This window comes from Mycteria americana, chromosome 4, assembly GCF_035582795.1.
Source record: "Mycteria americana isolate JAX WOST 10 ecotype Jacksonville Zoo and Gardens chromosome 4, USCA_MyAme_1.0, whole genome shotgun sequence".
NCBI classification, from domain to species: Eukaryota; Metazoa; Chordata; class Aves; order Ciconiiformes; family Ciconiidae; genus Mycteria; species Mycteria americana.
The window spans coordinates 42,808,719-42,827,973 of record NC_134368.1 but is presented as its reverse complement, the minus strand read 5'-3'; the positions used below and the strand labels follow the sequence as shown (position 1 = coordinate 42,827,973).

At 36.7% G+C, this 19,255-nt stretch overlaps 1 protein-coding gene across 1 annotated transcript in view; it reads left to right on the top strand.

Moving 5' to 3' along the window:
- GALNTL6 (polypeptide N-acetylgalactosaminyltransferase like 6) overlaps positions 1-19,255 on the top strand; it is a 488,603-nt gene that overhangs the window by 196,589 nt on the left and 272,759 nt on the right. Inside the window, exon 4 of the mRNA XM_075499243.1 lies at positions 6,637-6,775. Within this exon, the coding sequence (XP_075355358.1) occupies positions 6,637-6,775 (139 nt within the window). The remainder of the gene's footprint in view (positions 1-6,636; positions 6,776-19,255) is intronic.

The following is a 19,255-nucleotide window of genomic DNA, read 5'->3' as shown; positions in this document are numbered from 1 at the left end:
ATAGTTCATATTTCTCCTGCCAACCATCATGTTACTGTAGCAGCAGTCCTGAAAGGACAAGGCCTCATATTTGCTCACAATAACATTTCTACACCACTTACTGCGGACTATGTAGTTCTTGAAAAGAAATCCTGTATGTGCTACTGGCATCTGAAGGTTAATAAAATAGTGGGAATTTGAATGCTTTGTTCCAGAAAACAGGAGTGAATTTTTCTGTAGTAGTTTGATATAGAAACAGTAATAAATAAATTTTGTTATATATTTATAAAGAAATGATTTATTCTTGCTTAAAAATGTATTGTTCAGGATTTACTTGACAGGATTTTTATTTTTCCCAATTGCATAAGTAAGATTTGATTACAGCTGTGTCTGTAATGCTAAGGAAAAGCCTTTTATATTGCCTCAGACCTTGACAGAGTTATGTAATAAATAATTAAAGTATTGTAAATCATACTGCAAAGGCTTTCCAAGCTGTTACCAGATAGAGTAGCAAAAAAATAGAACCAAGAGGTACTTTTGATCCAGTTTCCATTGATGTAAAATCAATTAAATTGCTTTCCTATAAATTAGGCTCATGAAGTTGTACAATTAGTAGGATACTCTGAGAAGTTTGCGAAAAGTAGAACAGACTTGTGATAAATATATGTCAGTTTCTGCTACAAGATTTTTGACTTGAGGAAGAATATAATTCCAGCAACTTATCCCCGGTCCTCCTATTTCTCATAGAGTTCATAGAAATTTAAGATTGGAATCAACCTTACTACATGACCAAAGTGGTACCAATAATCTCTCTGAAGCATGTTATCATTCCTTTCTTGGCTATGTATGGCTTCCACAGTTCCCTGGATTGCTTATCCCATTGTTTCACTACTTTTATGGTTAGAAAACTGTTCTTACTTTCTATCTGAAAAGCCATAACATACATATACGTGTGTGTGTGTATATATATATATGCATGCACATTTTTTACTACTTGGATAGTTCTGTTTGATATGAAGGCAATTACTTTCATTTGAGGCATGTGCAGATTTAATTTTCTTACTCCATAACATCAGCAAAGAACATTCTGTCATGCATTATTTGACTGAAAATCTTCACACTTTTTAGTGGAAATGAATATAAACTTGCAAAACCACAAAAGGCATTTGTTCAAAGCAAGCAGTTCCTTCCCTAGTATGAAAGGAGAAAGTGATTTGATAAAATAACTTCCTTTCCTCCCTTTTTTCTCAAAGACTAGTCTGTACTAGTCCCTGACTTGACTCTTGAACTAATTTTAGATTAAAAAAATGTTAGCCCAAATGTCTTCTAAAGGTTTCAAAATACAAAATTTGCAGACAGGATGAGAACTCCAGCAAGTGTAGATGCTCTAGAAGAAGCTGAGACATTTACTGTCAAAAAAAAAAAAAATCCTATTTCGTGCATTTATCAAATCACCTCTCTGTCAAGATAATTTAACCAGTATTTTAGCAGACGTGCTGCACCGCGCCGTCCTGTCTGTGAGTATAAGGAAAAATAAGGAAGAACATTCTTTTGTTTGTACTCAAATGGAAATTCACTTCCCAAAAAAGCAGAATGGGGTTGCAGTCTGAATTGATAATCTGTTATACTTATTAATCAAAATAATACGAAGTCCATCTCCACAGCGCAAGATGGCAAACTTGTATACAGCTGTGCATTAGGGAAATTCAGAAATGATGTAAAAGATACTACAGGTTGCTTTAAACACAGTTTTTGCCCTCTGACTTGGCCAGTTGCACTCTGACTCCCATGTCAGGGAGCATAAAAGGTTATTGTGTAGAAGTTTATGTGGCAAGAACGTAGAAGATGATGTCTGACACAATGTTTTTATTCAGCTGGTGATCTCTATTTCCCCTTTTATTTCTTACACTTCTTTTTTTTTGAAGGTGATGTGTGACTGCATTCATTTTGAATTTGTGTTCCTCTGCCTACCCTTCCTAAGAAATACAATCACTCTCCCCCCATGGGACTTCAGTGCTGTATTGAAATATTGCTCTAGGATAAGATTAGATATCTGTTCTCTCTGTGAGAACTTTCATGAGAGAGGACGAGCTCTGTTTTGTGTGTGATGTGCGAAGACAATGTTGTACTAGATTCTGGATGGAATATTTATGGGTAGTAGACAAAATTCCTAATATACTTTTTAAAAAAAGGCAGAATTATCACATCCAAAATAATGAGATGCACTGTAAGTAAGAAGAGTTACTTATTTGTTGCTTCAGGTATTAAAATAAACTCCTTCTATTTAGTAAAGCATTTAGCACATGGAGAATTCCTATTCCCTATTACAAATCTTATTGGATTAAAAGATGCCTGAATGCTTGAATTAAAGGGTATGCTTAAATATTTTTGTGAATTATAGTCTTGATTTGGTGTGGCTGTGAAGTCTTGCCTGAGTAAACTAATAGCAGTGAGTATAAACAGTAAATAATTCAGATTTGTACACAGTACTTCCCCACAGACGCTGAGTGGCTTATGTTCTTTATCCACTTAGTTTCCTGTGTTAAGATGTCAAGGATTGCTTAACTTCCTGAACTTATATAGCAAAGCCAATCTTTTTTACCATGCCTATTGAATTATAAATATTGTTCATTTGAATTATAAAAACAAACCCCCAAAACAAAAACCAAAAGACCCTGAAACCAGAACCTGTTGCAATGTGTTTTGTTTATAATTTTAAGCAAAGTCCTCTATCTATTGCATGCAGAAGTAGTGCAGAACTCTTCTGTTGCATGTTCAAATTGATTTACAGCTGATATATTTTGCAAACAATACCCCTCTTTATAATTATTATACCTGGCAACTCTTCCAACATGGCTGATCCACAGCCATTATTCTGCTATTACACATTTGTACTGAATATACAGAATGGTTTTTTATTTTTTTGTCTCACCCTAATCCTCTTTCTTCCTGCTATCTGCTGAACAAGAGAGTTTATTCTCCTTCTGCTGTATCTGTATTTAATATAAGCAGAAGATGCTTTAACTGAGGTGTCCTTGAACTATCAGTTATCACAAGTTGTCAAGCATAAAACTTAAAACCTTTAGGGCTAGGTACAGAGTGTATTGTTTCCTAGGAGACAGTAACATCCTTGAGTGGGGCTAAAAAAGCCTTATAGAGCATCTGATATTTGGCCAAGCCAGTACTTTGTCTGGATGGCTATAATATCTTACTTTACAATTTTTTCATCTGAATATCTATGGAGAAGCATTTTGAGATGGTGTATTAAGACCCTTACAATAACATAATACTAAGCAATGTAAAGATGTCAACTCCAAAACCATCATAGCTTTTTTTTTTTTTAAAAACACTAACATATTTTCAAAATGTTGCTCACATTGAGTACTGAGTTAAAAATCAGTGTAATAGCTCTGTAATCACAAAGGTTAGACAGCACTGTATGAATTAAATGCTGCTGTTAGGGTTCCCACACAGTGGAGCATTCTGATGGGATTTTTGGGCCCAGGTTGAATATATGTGTTGTTCTTGTGCTTTTGGGTTCTTCCCTTCCTTTCCCCCCTCCTTGAAAAATCAAAATCCAAGTAATTGAACTAAAACTTCTGTTTCTCCTTAGTTTCTGGGGTTATTTACACTGCAATTGTAAACCAGCCTCAGAGAGAGTTAGTATCAAGTCTTAGTGCTGGGTTGGTTTTATCCATCACATTTTGGTGACCCCCCTTTAAACCCAAAGAGGCCAAAAACTCACTGTCGGGCTTTTTCGTTCTCTCTGTTCCCTACAATACTTTGTAGCCCTGATGCACTTTCTGAATTGCTATTTTGCCTGTAGGCAGAACTAACAGCATAGGAGGGCTTATATCTGTCTATCGATTGGTTTAAAGTAGCCTTCTGTAGCCTGTAACAGGACATTAAACTCCTTCATGCTCTTTTTCATGAGAACTTTATTCTTCTTGCATTGTGAGTTTCCCTTTGTCACCCTGGCATTTTAGGTAAACTTTTGCATAGGCCAGCTCCAAACCAGTGTGCAGTGGTGGCAATTTCCATCAGTCACCTGGGAAAGCAAATCAGTGACAGAAGAGAGGTTTAATGTGCTTACGATAATTTGTAATGCTGAGGAGACTCATACATGGCAATTTTCTGTACAAAGGGAACCCTTCAGGCCTACTGATTATCCAGAAGTTGTATTTCATTCTTTTTAATACTTACCTGCTAAGCTCTCTCTTTCTTTCTTTCCAAGGAGAGAAATGGTCTCTTTTTACCTGAGTTCTTTTAGAGAAATTAGCCAACTGCTTTCAGCTGGATCTGGCAGATGACTACCTGATCTCTAGCTAGTCAGGAGGAGCTGCAGGGTGAGAGAGCAAGCAAACAAGAAAGCGGGGAGAAATACCCGCTGGATTCACAAAAACCCACAAGCCTCTGTTAACGCTCTAGGTGTGTATTTTAATATAGCATTAGGAAAGAGTCAAGCTTCACAACTTCTAGTGCACCTCATGGCCCAACTTACTGTAAAAGTGCAAAAGCACTTTGTATACTGCAGTTGGTGGAATACTTCTGCAGCACGATATGAGAAAGTTCAGCCTGCTCCCGAGTTGCTTTAGATAACAACCATGATATCTTTTCCTTTGGCTTATGCACTGTGATAGTGCTCCATATTCAGTGAGGAAGAGCAGAATACTTCACTTTAAAAGTACTTGTCTTAAGTTTCCCTAGCAGGTGACAATATGAAGCACTGTAGTACTATGAAAAATATTCATCTCCTGAACAGCCAAATGGACTCCTTTAAGAAAAGCAAAGCAAAGAATCCACCTTTCTTAATACAGGGTGAATAGCTGGAATATACAGAAAATTATATTGTAAAAACATCAATTGGCAATAGTATGTCTTATCATATAGGTCATTTATGCTGGAATTTCCATTATATTAGTAACTACTTGGATAAATCTCCTATTAAAAGCAAATTAAAATAGTTATTTTGGGTCTAATTAGAATACGGATTAAAAGAGAGGGGCTAAAACTTCTATGTCTTGGGGGTTGAATGACATTAGCTTATTGTTACTGTATTATGAAACAGATTTGATATCATTGTACTATTGAATTTTGAGTGGTATCTGACTCATCAGCTGCTTCTTTAATATTATAGTTTCCCCTCCATATTTAGTATGAAATCATAAAGGTTCACATAGAATCTTAGTCTCAGATTTTGGATTATGATAGTGTGTTATATGCATTTGGGAATGTTTGAAAATAAAAATTACAAGATACCTGTTAGTAATGAAATAGCATAAACAAAGAGGTTTTGGGTTTTTATACATAATGCAAACTAACTTTTTCCCATTGTAAGTAACATTCATTATTTTCATTAAGAATGTAAATGATATTTGAATTATATGTACAAAGTTTGGCATAAAAAAATATTATCTGCAAGAAATTCTGAACTTGAGTAACTACAGCATCTTCAATTGCATCTTCTATGTTTTCAATGTTTTTTGCATGTTCAATATGAAATACAGCATTGACAGAGGCTTGTGGGCTTTAAGGATACCACTGGATGTTCCTCTCAGCTTGCTGTTGCTTTCCTCTTCACCCCTCCTGCCACTGTTCCTGATTAGCTGAGGATCAGGTGGCCTTGGTCACTTATCAAATCCAGCTGGGAAGTTGATTAGTTCCTCTAAAAGAGCTCAGGTAAAAGGAGGTATTTTCTTACGAGTGGATCCAGAGGGAGAGGGACAGAGAGGCTATAAGCTGATCAATTAGATGTAGAGGAAAGTGTATCTTGAGAACCTGAGTAGGCATGAAGGGCTCAGAAACTGAAGAGTTCATCCTCTGCAATAATGAGAATGATAAAAATAGCTGAGGAGAAGTGAAGGCTTTTATGTTCTGATTTTATTTGAAGTGTTTTTGTTTGTTTGCTGCTCTCTGACTGCAAGAGATAGAGGTATAGTTGCCTGAGGTAGGTACTAAGCAAGCCAAATGACTGATGATGAGAACTAACTTGGGAATAAAAAGCTGGAATAGAAAGTCTCTGCTTTGCCAGGGAACAAGTAGATTATTTCTTTAGGGAACCAAAGTGACCAGTTTCTGAAACCAAATCAGCAGTGCTGAGACATTAGAAGCACTGAGTACATCTGGCTGGTCCCTTAGAGCGCAAGGGTGTTCAAGGAGCCCGGAGCAAAACATTTGGTTTCTTCACCATTTGTTCTGGAAAGTTGGACACCCTAAATTTCAATGCTAAAGTTGTTTTTCAAAAAGGTGAGTAGGGGGGAGGGGTGCTCTGCCTTCTAAAATGTAGAGTAACTGAGTAATCGGGTTCCTCGTATCAATCAAAAGGAGTATTGCTGGAACTGATCCATTTGTTCATAATTTTGCTATGAAATCTTGATTCTGATGCAAAAAGGTCTTATTTAGCTTAATTTACAATTCAAATTTTTATGTCTAAATGGCTTTAAGCTGATTGTGTCTCTGGAAAGAAGGAAAGCTAGATGAATTGGTTGAATTCAGAGTGGCTTCTGAGTCCCATTATTTGTACCTACTTCGTATTTTTGTATTGGAAGTAACAGGAGTGTCGCTAAAGACATTGCAAAAAATTCCTTAGAGGTGTTCCAGACACAGTGTACTAACTGAAGTTCAGTCTAACTTATTTTTGTCTTTGTTTCATTGTAGGGAAAGGTGAACATGGAAAGCCGTACCCTCTTACAGAGGAAGACCATGATGATTCTGCTTACAGGGAAAATGGCTTCAACATATTTGTCAGCAACAATATAGCACTGGAGCGATCCCTGCCAGACATCCGACATCCTAAGTACGTAAATTGTTTCCTGGCCTATTTGATTTTAAGTTCTTATCTTTGTATATCTCTAAATAACCTGTTTTTGTGGAAGGTCAAACAGGAACCCTCAGCCAATAACAAGTGATCATTTCATTAAATAGGAAATGGAAAATTTATTACAGTTGTTAAATCATTTGCTCTATCTGTCTTTTAAACTGACCTCTTATCTTACTAGTAGCATGTTAAGACTACAGAAGGCCTCTTTTAATTACAGAATTATTTTCCTGACATTTCTGGGTAGTGATTTGTTAGGCAGTGATAAATAACATTTCACGTAGTTTTTCAGGTTCTCATTTAGTAATAGCTGCAGGACTTTGGGCAGGGTTGCATAAAATTGACAAGTTGCATAAAATTTTTGGCTAAACATTTGGACCAGTGTTTCCATAATGTTTCATTTGGTTTTGTTACATAAAGAGTGAAAGCAATCCAATACCTACAGCTTATCAGGTGCTGATACTACAGCTGATTTACGCAGTGTAGAATTACGTAAAAACAGAACAAGCAATGATGAAAGGCCCATGCAGAATTAGGGGGGGTTGAATGATGGTATTGTTCCTTGATAGAAAGAATATCCTACAGAGAAACAGGATAAAGATTATTCTGGAAAATAACCACTGAGCTAAAAATCATCATGCAGTTCGCAGTAAACATAACTTTCTTTTCATGTTCTGTAATTTTTGGCTCCTTTATACGAAGAGTAAAGCTTTCTATCTGTAACAGGAAAGGGCATGTATGCCCTTCTAGGCTTCGGGCTCTAGTCTTCTAGAGTCCTTTTGAGCTCTAAAGGGAGGGATGATTTGGTTTGTCTCTTTAGGTGGTGTTTTTCCCTCTTTTAATTGATTGTTATGCGATTAGTGTATGGGGGAAAGGTACAGGAGTGTGACAAAACTAATTGCCTCCATCACTAGGTTTGTATTTTCCTTTGGATGCAGTTCCCTTTATTATATGTTTCAGGGTAAGACATCTACTCACTTCTTAACCTATACAATTTTGCTGTGTGAATTAGTTGAAATTCTTCAGGGAACTGAACAGAACTTGAGAGCTTGACAGAAGTTCTTGGTGGGTGGAAAGAGAAATATTATAGCAACTAACACTTCTTGTTCCATCAAATGTGGAAGTGTTCTTTTCAAAGAATGAACAGTGTATAAGTGTTTGCATAGTAAGATTTTAAAAAATAATTCACAATGGAGGAATTAACCAAAAAAAAATTTAAAAGCAATCCGTCATTGGAGGTGTTTCCTATTTAATTGCCATGTTGCATTGTTTTGAGAAAACACTGTTTATCTGTTACTTTGTATATATTACTATTGTTTGTATAGAATTAAGTCAAAAGAAATAATTTTTAATAAGCTGTATCTTTTAGATGCTTTGTTTGCCTTCTACTTTGCCAAGTTACCTGAAATTATTTATAGAAAGAGTGCTTCTAAGAAGTTCGAGCTCCAATGTACAGCTGTACAGCATCAAAGCTGTGTTAAATTACATTGTTGGCATAATAAATATGCTCATCAAGCATCCTTCTCTATTAGCAAACTGCAGAGGACAATTACTGAATACAAAAGGTGCTGACATGTTTATCCTCCTTTCATGTTTTTGTAAGTTGGTCTTCTGGCAATTTTTCTCACCCACTCCTGTCCGCACAGTCAATGACATTTCCCTGCATGTCCCCAGAAGCAATGTGAGTGATGTGTTGTCAGAAGTGACATATTAGAAACAAGTCAGTGCTACGTCAGCCTTTCTCTGCCCTCCTTCCCTCTACACCAATTCTTTAGTGACTTTCACCTAAGCATCTCGTATGGGAAACCTGAATCCTTAGGTATCTGCATCATTTTCATATTCCAATTCAGCTAGGTTTCCATGGTGTTCAGTGAAGTCTTGTATGGTTGATGTTTTGGTAGTGTCCTGAGTGAACTGACTTGCATCACGTCCTTCTAACCTTCCTTGTGTTAAACACTTGTAACGCAAGTAGTCCATTAGTTAATTGACTGTATCACTTATCTTCTACATGTAAAGAGAAAAAATGTTCTTACATGAAATTTGTGTACTAAGTAGCACACTGATTATGTGACAAAGCTGGGCTCTATACTTCTGAGGGTTACAGCTTGAAGCAAGTCTATGTCTTGAACTTCAGGACACACAGGAGTCTGACTGCTTTCTGACCTACTGTCAGAAACAAGCCCATCTCTCAGCTGCTGTGTGTTAAATGTGACGCAGGCCAGTCTCAGACTGCACTTCAGTTTTGGAAATGTGTCCTCTCTTCAGAAGCACGTGTGAAATGTGAAGTACTTCTTCCCTCATAAGGTTGCTTTCAGAGAAACTCACCGGAAAACTATATAACTTCTGTGCCAGAAAAGGGTGTTTTTATTGGACTAAAATTAGAGTAGGTAATTCAAGTGAGGTATAGCAGGCAAGATCTAGTTTTGTCACCTTCTGGGTATTATAAAGGGCTTTTGCTTTGTGGAGCTCTAATTGCCCTTCAGCTTTTAAGTATCTTTTGCATGTTTGTGGGGGATATTATTATTACAGACTTTGAGCTTTTTATCTTCTGTCTCTAGTGTATACCTGCACAGGGGCTTGTCTGTACTGAAAACTAATTTCCTGAAAATGTTGCCTAGGATTTGTTTTAAAGAACCAAATAGAATGGTTTTATTGCCATCAGTAGAGAAAATTCACAAAATGAACCTTCAAATACAGGAAAAATTGAGTGGTGAATCCTGTAATTTGGATCAAAAGGTATTTAAATTGAAAGAGCAGCTATAGTAGTTTCTGCATTTATCTGAAATCACTTCATCGAAAACATTTTATTCCAAAATCTTAGACCAAAGAAATTTCAAGTCCCACTTCTAAGTGATTGGTTTTCTGGGAAGTATGCAAAGACAGCAGATAACCAAAACTTGCTTTTTTTTAATCCAAATGAACTTTCTTCTTGGTCTGTTTGGAAATTGGGCTCAGGATTTGCAAAATACATCTTCTGGGAGGGGGATGGGTGGAACTAAACAAATGCTTAGATGACTGAGCTCTGAGAAATTCAGGTTTTCAATTTTTTTTACAATATTGTTGGTTTTTTCCTTTAAGTGTCATATATTTAAAGCACTTCAGCAAGATGTATTCAGATTGATGGCTCTTTCCTTTTTTAAGACACTAAAATGTGTGTGCTGTAAAAATCCCTAGAGAAATGAAACAGTTAACTTCTATTTTAAGGCTGACTTAACAGCTTCCCTGTGTCCTTAATATGTTCCTATTGCTTTCCTATAATATCTCCCATGGTTTTTTTTCCTGTCTCTCTCGGCTACACTTGAAGAATATTTTTTTCCATTTCTGAGTGCTCTTTGACATCTTATTTCTGTCCCACTCCGCAGAAGTCTTCTCACAGTGGATGCTCTCGCCAAGTTACATTAGCTAATTCTCTGTTCTTTGCCCACAATCACCCCCTGGCTGTAAGTTAAAACAAACAAACAAAACTCTTTTATTTTTTCTTTAATTCCAAATGACAATCTGAAACAGGATTATCATCTCGGTTCATTGGGATTTTGGGACTGATTTAGTGCAAATAAGAGTTCTGGTCACCTAAAGTGGAAGGCAACATTACGACTTTTGGGTAGTCTTGAGAGTTGGCAATGGAATTACTGTTTAAGAGTTAGAAGTTCTGTACCAATATGAAAAATATTTCAAAACCCACAACAATAGCGTTTTTGTGTTTTCCTGCCCCATGCCACTTTCTGTTGTCTGGAATACAACAAACATTTTTCCAAAAGCTAGGAAAAATGCTGGCAGTATTGTTTTCTATTGTGGAGAGACAAATGCTACTTATTCTAATAATTTAATATAGCAGTTACCATTAATTCTTATCTTTTAAATATTACTAAATATTCTGCCATTCACACCAGTTTTGTTCAAACAAAACTGAATCTGATTCACATTTTGAATAGCGTTCAAAACGTGATTTTAATGAGGGTTGGGGGAAATTGCAATCATCTAGTCTCAGCAGTGAATATAAGTTTTGTGGTATATCCTGTTTCAGACTCCTAAGTCTTTGTAAACTAGAGCATCCAATTTGTTAGCTTTTCATTCTAGAATCAAGGAATTCAAGTTAATTCCTGATACCAACAGAGTTGCGAGCATTATAATTTAAAATCTTCCATGGTTTTCATATGTTTGTATAGTTTGATTTCAACAACAGGTTGACATTTCAACAACAGTCTCATTTTATCTACAATTTGTAATTTATTTGTCGATAACTTGTGTAGTCACAAACCCTTGTTGGCTTTTAGTTTCCATGGGCATAGATAGATCAATTCTGTACTGAAATTCTTAATGTCCATATTGTATGTTAAGGATGCCCAACCTGATTTTTGTGATGTCTGTTTTTTAGCACATATGAGCTGGAGTCAGTGTTTCCAAGTGTTGACTGCTGGTCTTGCTGTTGCTGTGTGAAGTGGTGGCCCTTCACTGTCACTCCAAGGACTATTCCTTTTCAGAACTCTGAGCTATGCTCAGTTTTTTCACACATTAAATTTTTCACAGGCCTCAGAAGAAAGGCATTTTCGTATTCAAAGAAATACAGGTGTTCAGCTAAAGGCTGCGAGATCTTCTGTGTCCTGAACACTAATGAGTTTTTCTTTCTTTTTAATAATAAAAAAAGCAAATTTCACTCTACCTCTTCTGCATAACTGAAAGTCTCCAACTCTCCCTCCTTAGCAGCAGCAGAAGCTGAAGCACGCCTGAATGGTTCTTTCACAAAATATTTGAATGCAGTGTGGTTGCTGTCCCTTGTATTTTTAAAAGAGGCTAAAATGAATATGCGATGGGCTTTCTTAGGGTGGTTTGTTTGGTTCTTGTTTGGCTGTATTTTTTTGTGTCTTTGGAATAGTTGCAGAGTTACTGTTAATCCTTATTTATGTTTTAGTAAACTTTGCAGAAAGACTAGAATTACTAGACTAATATGGGAAAGGGATATATTATATAAATATTATAGTTATACAGTCATGCAGTAGTTTGTATCTGAATCCTCTAAAAATTTTCATTTATTGCACTGAATGTATTTAATTACTTTCTTTTTATAAATACAGTGCATTTGTCAAAGTTTAAGCAACGTATGTTGTCCTTAAAAATAAGATTTAAAAATCCATCTTTAATCCAGTACTCCACGATAGATTCCAATGAATTCCCTCAGTATTCTGTGATCTTAAAGACAGGCTTAGGTTGTCCTACTTCAAGACACTAAAAGAAAAATGATTTAATCTAACTTAAGTATGCTGAACTTCACAATATTTAATGAGGCTCATGGAAGTAATTAGTTGTTTGGATCTACCTTCTATTGAATTTTTTATTATATGTTGAAAGAAACTAAGAGAGTAGAAGGTTTCTTTCTAGTTCTCATTCGCTTTGGGAAATCGGAAATGTCTTTATAGACGTATACATGCTGCATTGCTTCGTACCACTGTTTACTAGTATTACCTTAACCTCATCTGGCCACAGAGCAACTGGTTAAACTCAAATTGTGCTTTTAGTGGGGTAGTGAGAAAGTTGGAGGTTATTACTCTGACCACTTTTCAAGGCGTTTTGTGCAGTTACTGAATCATGTAGTGAAGGTGGAAACTCATGCGGTCAAAAACATTATAGGCAACGTCCCCATTTCTAAGCCTCACCAGATTGTTGTCGTCTGCAATTGCTTCAGGGCATCTCATTCAAAGTGCAGCTCCTCAAAACAGGATCAGGAATATTTTATACTCAAGAAAACTTGTGGCCTTCTGTCTCTGTCATGCCTGCTGTCAGTTCCTCTGCACAATATGTATTGATAGTAACAAATAACATGGAATAATTCCCAAGTGCTTTCTGGGTGCTTTGTGTGTGTTTTTTTTTTTTATGGCAGCAACAGCTAAAATGTGGCTGAAGATTGATGATTCCCCTTCTGTCTGTTGGTGAGGAAAAGGCTGCAGTGTTTCATAGGCCAGTGAGGAGATTCCAAGCCTGATGGGTCTGTTTCTGCTTACAGAAAAGAATTTGATAAAAAAATAAGCTGTTTATACAAGTGGAGGAAAGTAGTTCTTGTGTGTTTAGAAGCCTTGCATGTTATCTAGAATCCAGTAAAGCCTCCCACACTGCTGAGAAAATAGCAAGCTGCAGTAAACATAACTGTGAAATCTAAACTTAATAGGGACGGGAATACTGAAGAATATTTACCCTCTGGCCAGTTCTGTGCATCTGGGATAGCCAAGTCTATTAGCATTTGGCTATGGTTAAAGCCAGAACTTTTAACTCTCAAATAATGCAATACTAAAATTGGAAAGTACATGTAACTTCACTAAGATCTACGAGAAATGTGGAATGTTCTGGGGATCCGTACCTTTGCAGTTGCAGATGAAAGTGATGTTGTTATATGCTGTTAATTTAATAGTTTTATGAAAAGCTTCAGTATACCTTCCTTTTTCTTATATATCCATTCTTGCTTCCTTTCCAAGCATACTTTCATACAATTAGGCATGTATCTAATGTGAATTTGCATAAGACTGGATACTTCTAAGCAAATGAAATTTCAGCTCTAATATTAATGAAACATGGCAAGTGCCAGCGGTACATTCTCACTGGCAACAGAATTAGCTGTTATACCTCATGTAATAAGGACAGCAAATGTGCAGCAAGGCTGGAATGAAAAATCAACTTCTTCCTATTTTGCCTGGTTTGATTATAAATAACCTTATCAAGCTCTCATTTTCCAAAGGCTGCACTGGCCACAAGATGTGGTAGCAGGCATGAGAACTTACTGATCATGCCGGTCCTGTGGTCCATGAGGCCCGACGGCAGCACTCTCACAGTGTTTGCTCCCATGTCTACCAGCTGTGATTTTGGTGTTATAGACACTCGTCAGACCTAGTAATCTCTCGCCTATTACTTTAATCTCATATACTGTGTATGGGAGATGATGTTGAGAGAGAGGTGCAACCTTGGTCACATATTGCTGTGAAAGGGAGTGGAGGAGAGATGTAGGTAGATCACAGAAGGAATATCTTAAAATACTTGGGCAAACTGGACATAGGAAGTCCATGGGCCCTGATGGGAAGTAGCCATGAATGCTGAAGGATTTCATTTTAAAGCCACTCTCAACTATCTTTGAATGATCACAGCAACTGGGAGAGGTTCCTGAGGACTGGCACAAAACTGGGATGAGTGGCTGATATGTCAGAGGGTTCCTAGAAGCCTTCGGGATGGCTTTGGAGTGTAAGGGCAAGTGGTAAAAGGATAATTGAGATTTCTGAAACAGAAGTTAAAGGGTAGTTGAACGTCACGAGTTGGTTTGTTCCTGAAGTAGCGTGCTTAAAATGCACTTTGAGATGACAAAAAACCTGAGGGTCTAATTCCGTTTCTTCTCCTTCAGCTGGGAAAACAAACCTAGACTCAAAATAGAGGCTTTTTATTGATCTTTTTAAGGTCTGCCTGACTTTTGAGAGACAATCAGATAAGTGTGCTTGGTGTGAATGAATTAATTTTGAGTACATTGATATGTCTGTAATCTTCTCTCTCTCAAAAAAAAAAAAGTGTTTTGGGGGTGTGTGTATATATTGTATAAATTGGGCTGCTTGCTGGTATTTTGGAATTCATAGGTAATAAGGTGCAAGGTTTAAGCTGAAATATAGTACTAAGGTGCCTGCTGATGTAAGCTTGCTTGTGAGGGATTTTGAGATGGTATAAAATTACTATATGCATTCATCTTTTTTCCCAAGCCTAGATTTAATACATATGGGTAAGTAGGTAAGTTTCCTAAAGCACGTTAAAGAGTGATTTTTTTTAAATTTTTATTTATTTATTTTTGTTAGATCTTTCCTTGAGTAATGATGGTTTATATGTATCACTATCTTGTAAAACAAAGCTTTGCAAACATAAACATGCTTTGTGTCATAAGGCTTGTCTGCCTCTTACGCTCTTCCCTTAGCTAGAGTAACCTTTCGGTTTGAAGGGTGAAGTGAGGCAAACCCACTGACTTCAATTTCTTCAAAGGCATGCAGTGTAGCTGGAGGGATTGTCCATGACAGACCAAAATGATGCAATTTGGCATAAAGTAACAAGCACCTAATTCAGCTCTATCAGCTCTGATGAAGTCCATACCAAGGAAAACCTACGTAAAGAACACAGGGCTTTGCCTGTTTAGTTTCCAAGACATGTTGTTTGTTAGTGCATTTAATAGCAATAATACAAACTATTTCTACTGTACAATTTAATGTTTCTTTTTTTTTTTTTCCCATGAAAATAGCAATAATGTTTTGGAGAAGGTTTATTTGTTCTAGTAGGGAAAAGTGTTGTGACATTTATTGAGGCCCGTACCCAGTAATGCCTGCTTGCTTCCCAGCTGTGAGCCACTGTGAAAATAAAGATTACTTTCCCCTCCATCAGCTCACACCCAAGCTAATTTTACAGCCTTGTCAAATGGCAGCAGAAATTACTAGTTATCACTACTTTATCAGGCTCGGTTGACAAGGCTAGATTGGAACAGAAACACGGTGTGACTGAAGCTTGTTGCTGTAAATTGAATACTTTGACACGCTAAGACAATTACTATGTAAATCTTCACTGGAAAATGTTTTGTCCTGGTAGCTTTGTAGAGGGCTTGTCAGTAGCTGGGAGCCCAGTGGGTGCTGTAGTTCCTTTAATAAAGGGAAAGAAAAGGTCAGATCTGAAAAAGCAGCTCAGCTAAGAGAGCGTGTGCTGACAAAGCCAGTGCTAAAAAAAGGTTGAAAATCTCTCTCTGTTTTGCTCTACCTTCCTCTGGCACTTCCTGTCAGAGGAGAAAATTGGAGGTGGGCTGCTTTTATGATCCCGTAACTGCTGTAGTAGGCTGCTATCAGAAAGGGCGGTTTACAAAGTTGTTGATGTGTCCAGAAGGCACAGAACTGCGTAGCTGGCCAAGGCATTGCTATTGGCATCCCTTAATGTGCATAAAATATTGTTGCTGTTATATCCACAGGGTCAAACAAATTGCTGCTTTTATGAATCGGCTTTTGCTGTAAAGTGGCTGAAATAGTGCCAGCCCTGCTCTCCTTTCTCATCATTTTAGAAGCCCATTTTCTTTCATTTGGTCTTCTACAGAGGCAGTAGATTTCTGCATGTTTCTGTTAACAGAGAAGCTATAAAGATAGAGAATTTTGCAGTTCTGTGTCTTTTCTTAAGCTAGTATGAGCTAGTATGATGTTTCAGGACTTTTTTTTTTCCTACTTACAAACTCATCGGTGAATTAAACTGAACTATCCCTATACCTTGAAGTAAAAGGATGCTATTTCTTTATTTCTGCCCAGTAGAGCAGAAATACATTTGTATTTCTTTTTGTAGGCTAGCCTACAAAATGAAATCATAATAGTCTTAGGACTTTCAGTAGTGAATAACAAAGTGTAATTTTAACTCCTTTTCACTACCTCTCTTTTTATGAGTGGTCCTCTTTTCAAGTTGTATTAGTGCCTGCTGCAAATAGCTTCCAGGTGTTTCTGTGACTTTTTTTTTTCTTCCTCAGGCAGGTTAGTATTTCAAGAATAGAGGAACCTCTTACTATCCTTTTAACCTTCTAAAAGTCTCCCTGCAACTTTGAAACTGACTCTAAAAGTGTTTTATTCAGAAACTTTGTTTTGATTCTTGTTTCAATCCAGCAGAAAAATTCTATATCTCAAAGGAATAACTAAATCGGTATTAAGTGTTTTAAAGCGAGTTAAAGGGTGCGACAGTGTATTGTTTTTATGAATAAGCCTTGACCCCCTGGAGCCAAATGCCCAGCTATTATAACAAACTGTAGGAACAGCAAGTCAAATACAAAGCTGGTAGAAAGTTCCACTTTGTCGGTTATATGTATTTAATATTTTTCACTATACAAATTATTTACAAATAAATTCTACCTTACCTTTTGTAAAGAACTTTGATTTCATAGTAGCCGTTTTCTGGTGACTCTGTGGTAGGTGTGTATAACAAACAGTAATGTGCAGCTTTCTGAGTTCAGTTTTTCAAAACTAATAAACGACATGCTTGAATCATACATATGATTGTTGTCCCAAATCTGGATTCTTTACCCTGTGTGCAAGAAGCCAAAAAACACACGGAGCCGAGATATTTGTTTATTTCATGTCTGCTGAGAGATGGCTGCCAGGTGGTAACTCCACAAATCTAGCACAGCCTCCTTGCAAAGTTACAACACTTATATACTTTCACAAAACAAGGTAATGTTATACATTACATTCTGATTGGTTCATTGTGCTACATACTCATCTTAAAGTTGTATTACCTTTTTATTCAACTACGTGTGCTTGCTAACTGGGGCGGGGGGGCCAGCCAAACTTAGGTTTCTTTTCCCTAGGGGTGTGTATTTTAACATTATAATTGTATAAAGATGAGGATAGGTTACTTTCAGGTAGTTTGCTTCAGCGACTGGTGGGTTAGCAGATGATTCCCTTATCTTAGATTTACAAAGTTGTCTCTTCAGGGTCACTGTATTAACTCCACAGCAACCCTATCAGTTCCTTGCATTCTTTCTCAATCCTCCTTTGGTCATTTGTCATCACAATTAGTGCTTACTAATGGATCTAATAACGGAAGGGAGAAAGGAAGGAGATTCTTTGGCCAGCCATAGCAAAGAGATACTTACTGCTTTGAAAATTAATTTGTAAACAGCTCATGCCCTGGTAGAGAGGTCCTCTGTTTTTAAAAATCTCATCTGAAAGTCTCTAAGGGACAAATGTAATGATGCAGTGTTATTCTTTGATAAGAAATACCAGATATTAACTTCTGAAATATCATGGAAAGAAAGACAAGATTGATCAAGGATAGCAATATTTGAAAGTGTAATTCAAGGTTCTTAATTTTTGATTCATGATAATCTTGAAAATGTCATTGTATCTGATTCATCAGCAAATTAATCATTTGGTGCCAATTTTTTCGTACATACACAAGTGTTTGTGTTTATAAAATATTTTTCTGGCAAAGTCCAAATTGCTAACATTATTTCATAATTCTGAGGATTTGTGCGAGGGAAATGCATAATGCCTCTTGCACGTTCTCCTCTTCTAAACTCCCTTTGTTCTGAATGCTAATGTAATATCATCAGTAAGAAAATATAGGTGTGAGCTACTTACCTAGCAGGATGACAGTTGCTTATCGTGGTTATTTTCTTCCTAGGTATTTCTACCAAGATATTTGTATATCATTTTCAGACATAATACAAAAATTATTCTGAAATTTAAGAGTTTATTAAATAATAAGTTTTGCAGAAATCTATTGACATTTATGCTAAGAAATTGTCATTCTTGTAACCTTAGCTACTGAACCTATTATTCAGCATTGTTCCATGAATAAGTGCTGGTGTGCTGCACTTAAATATATGATGTTTAAATGCAAGAAAATACACATCTTTAGGAAAGCATCTATAGTACTTTATTAAGGTCAATCTGTAGTATTCTATTAAGGTTAAGAAGAAAATGCTTATGCCGAGTAGGAGCACTTTTCTAATTTCTATCATCAGGTTCTTCTCCCCCTTGAATTGTATTCCTGCCATGAGTCCTAGGTATGTACGGTTGTTTCTTCATCCCCTTATCCCCCCAACTTGTTGATTCAGGCATTTGAATACTGCACTTTTGAAATAAATGACCTTGCTTTCCAAGGTCTTAAAATAATCCCTTTTGATGGCAGCCACTTATTCATTTTGAAAAGTACAACCAAAAGACTAGTTATTATTTGACTGAATTCTGTCTGAAAAGTTCTGCATTTTTAAGTCTCTAGGGCAAGTGCATGGTTTAAAAATATAAGAATTTGAAATATGCACTTTCTTTAAATTAAAAAAAAAAAAAGTCTACTGAGAGAACACAATGGACTTCCCCTTCCCAGTTTGCCTTTATAATGGTACCAGAATGCAATAGGTACCAGAAGCAAATTATTTTGGTTTAATATAGCTAACTTGCCATATGGATGAATGGTAAGCTAGGTTTTCCCTTGTTCTATGTGATCATTTCTGGCTGAGTGCAAGCACTTACTCTGTGTGTATTTAGGGGTGGAGGAGATATCCTTAGGAGTAATTTGTGTATTAGTTATATCTTCAGACTTATTAGGAGGAACAAGAATAGGCATATCAGTACAGCGTGCATGTCCGATACAAATACTCCTACAATTACATGGTAGCTAGAAACCATAACCAAGATCAAAACATTGTCACTGTGGAAGCCAGTAGTGAGATGGAGTCCCTGCCTCCAAGAAAGAAAGTATTGGGAAGAGGTTCTGTGAGATTAACTGAAGAAGATCAGTAGTATAGCCAGAATAGTCCTAATCACTGAAAGCCGCTGTCTTTTAAAGCTCTTAGGAGAAGAGTTGGCATGTTATGTGCATACGATGAGACTGTGTGGTGTAAGAACAAGAGAGATAACATTCCCATATATTGCTGAATTCCAGTCCTGGCTGTGAAATGGGCAAGTTGCTTGAATTCACCACCCTAGT